This window comes from Colias philodice, chromosome 13 (assembly GCF_061535455.1).
Source record: "Colias philodice isolate Cphi_HAF_F1 chromosome 13, ilColPhil1 Martin Lab GWU primary, whole genome shotgun sequence".
In the NCBI taxonomy this organism is placed as follows: domain Eukaryota; kingdom Metazoa; phylum Arthropoda; class Insecta; order Lepidoptera; family Pieridae; genus Colias; species Colias philodice.
Window position 1 is genome coordinate 6,041,600 of NC_143098.1, and position 1,679 is coordinate 6,043,278.

The following is a 1,679-nucleotide window of genomic DNA, read 5'->3' on the forward strand; positions in this document are numbered from 1 at the left end:
TGTGAATGTGAATGTGAATGTGAATGTGAATGTGAATGTGAATGTGAATGTGAATGTGAATGTGAATGTGAATGTGAATGTGAATGTGAATGTGAATGTGAATGTGAATGTGAATGTGAATGTGAATGTGAATGTGAGTAGTGGCAACATTTTACCTTGATAAATACGCTCGTACAATAACTTCAAATTATTATAAAAATTCTATCAGTATTAAGTTTATAGTGTGTGATTTGTGAAATATATCTCACAAGGAAGCTGTGGTATTGTTATCTCAACTTTACTTTCATTTTATCAACTAGAAATAGCAAAATACAATACCGAATTTTATACCCTCAAACAACGCACAGCGCTAAATACCCGCAATCAACCAAGATTTTACATGTCAAAATCAATTGACAACGTCAAACTTCATTTTTGCTAAGACGTAGTTGCTAGCTTCAGAAAATTTACCAAGATTACGGGAAATTAAAAACAATGAATATATGTAGTAAGTGTAACAAGCAAGTTAAGACAAACGATCTTAAAATTTGTTCCAAGTGCAATTCCACGTACCATTTCCAGTGCCTGGGCATTCCTGCAGATAACTTTTCTAAAGAATCTAAATCCTACAAGGCCAATTGGAAGTGCTCAGAGTGTAAATGTACAGACAAACGGGGTGGTAACTCCAATTCTCCTCACCGTCCAGTAGGACCGACTTCACCCGCTGCTGATTGCGAAGACCTCAAACAGTACATCGACAAAAAACTCGACGAATCTTTATCGCGTCTTCTCAGAGATATAAGGCGAGATTTTGCTGAGGAAAACTCTGGCACACGCAGTATAATACAGGAGCTCACAGATAGTGTAAATTTCATGTCATCGAAGTGTGACGAGCTCAAAGCTGACCTGGACGTAAAGACCAAGAAGATAGGAAACTTGGAATTGGAGAACTCTTCATTACGATCACAAGTAACTGACTTGAGTGCTAAGCTGAATCAACTTGAACAACAATCGAGAGATTGTAATCTAGAAATTCAGAACGTTCCAGAATTTAAAGCAGAAAACCTTAAAACAACTATTCAGCAGCTTGTTGCTACAGTGGGCTGCGTGCTACCGGAAAACGAGTTAATAAACTATCATCGTGTCGCAAAAATTAACCAAACATCAAACCGACCTAGATCGATTATAGTCAAACTCCCCAGTCCTCTGGTTCGGGATAAAATACTTGCAGCCGTTAAGACGTTCAACAGGACTCATCAGGACAATAAACTTAACTCATCTCATTTGGGCCTCGCCGGGGAACAGAAACCTGTGTACGTTTGTGAACATCTATCACCTACAAACAAACAATTACACGCAGCGGCTCGTAAAGTGTCCAAGGACAAAAACGTTCAATTTGTGTGGGTTAGAAACGGCCGTATTTATATGAGGAAGGACATAACGTCAAAAAGCTTTGTGGTTAAGGATTTAGACTTTCTGAATTCCCTTAAATTCGATTAGTTTTTTGCTGAATGGTTATAAACGATTGTACTAAAATAAAAATTACATACCAAAATGTAAGAGGTCTTCGGACTAAAACAGAAGAACTTTTCACAAATGTTTTAAAACAAAATGCTGATATTGTTATTTTCACGGAGACTTGGCTGAATGACTCGGTTTTCGATCGCGAACTTTTTGACAATAGATACACGGTATTCAGA

General features: G+C 37.5%; 1 protein-coding gene across 1 annotated transcript; it reads left to right on the forward strand.

Moving 5' to 3' along the window:
- The first annotated feature begins 474 nt into the window (after positions 1-474).
- On the forward strand, positions 475-1,479 carry LOC149483388 (uncharacterized). Its single transcript, XM_089702911.1, has one exon. The coding sequence runs from the start codon at positions 475-477 to the stop codon at positions 1,477-1,479; it is 1,005 nt and encodes a 334-aa protein (XP_089559037.1).
- The last annotated feature ends 200 nt before the right edge of the window (positions 1,480-1,679 follow it).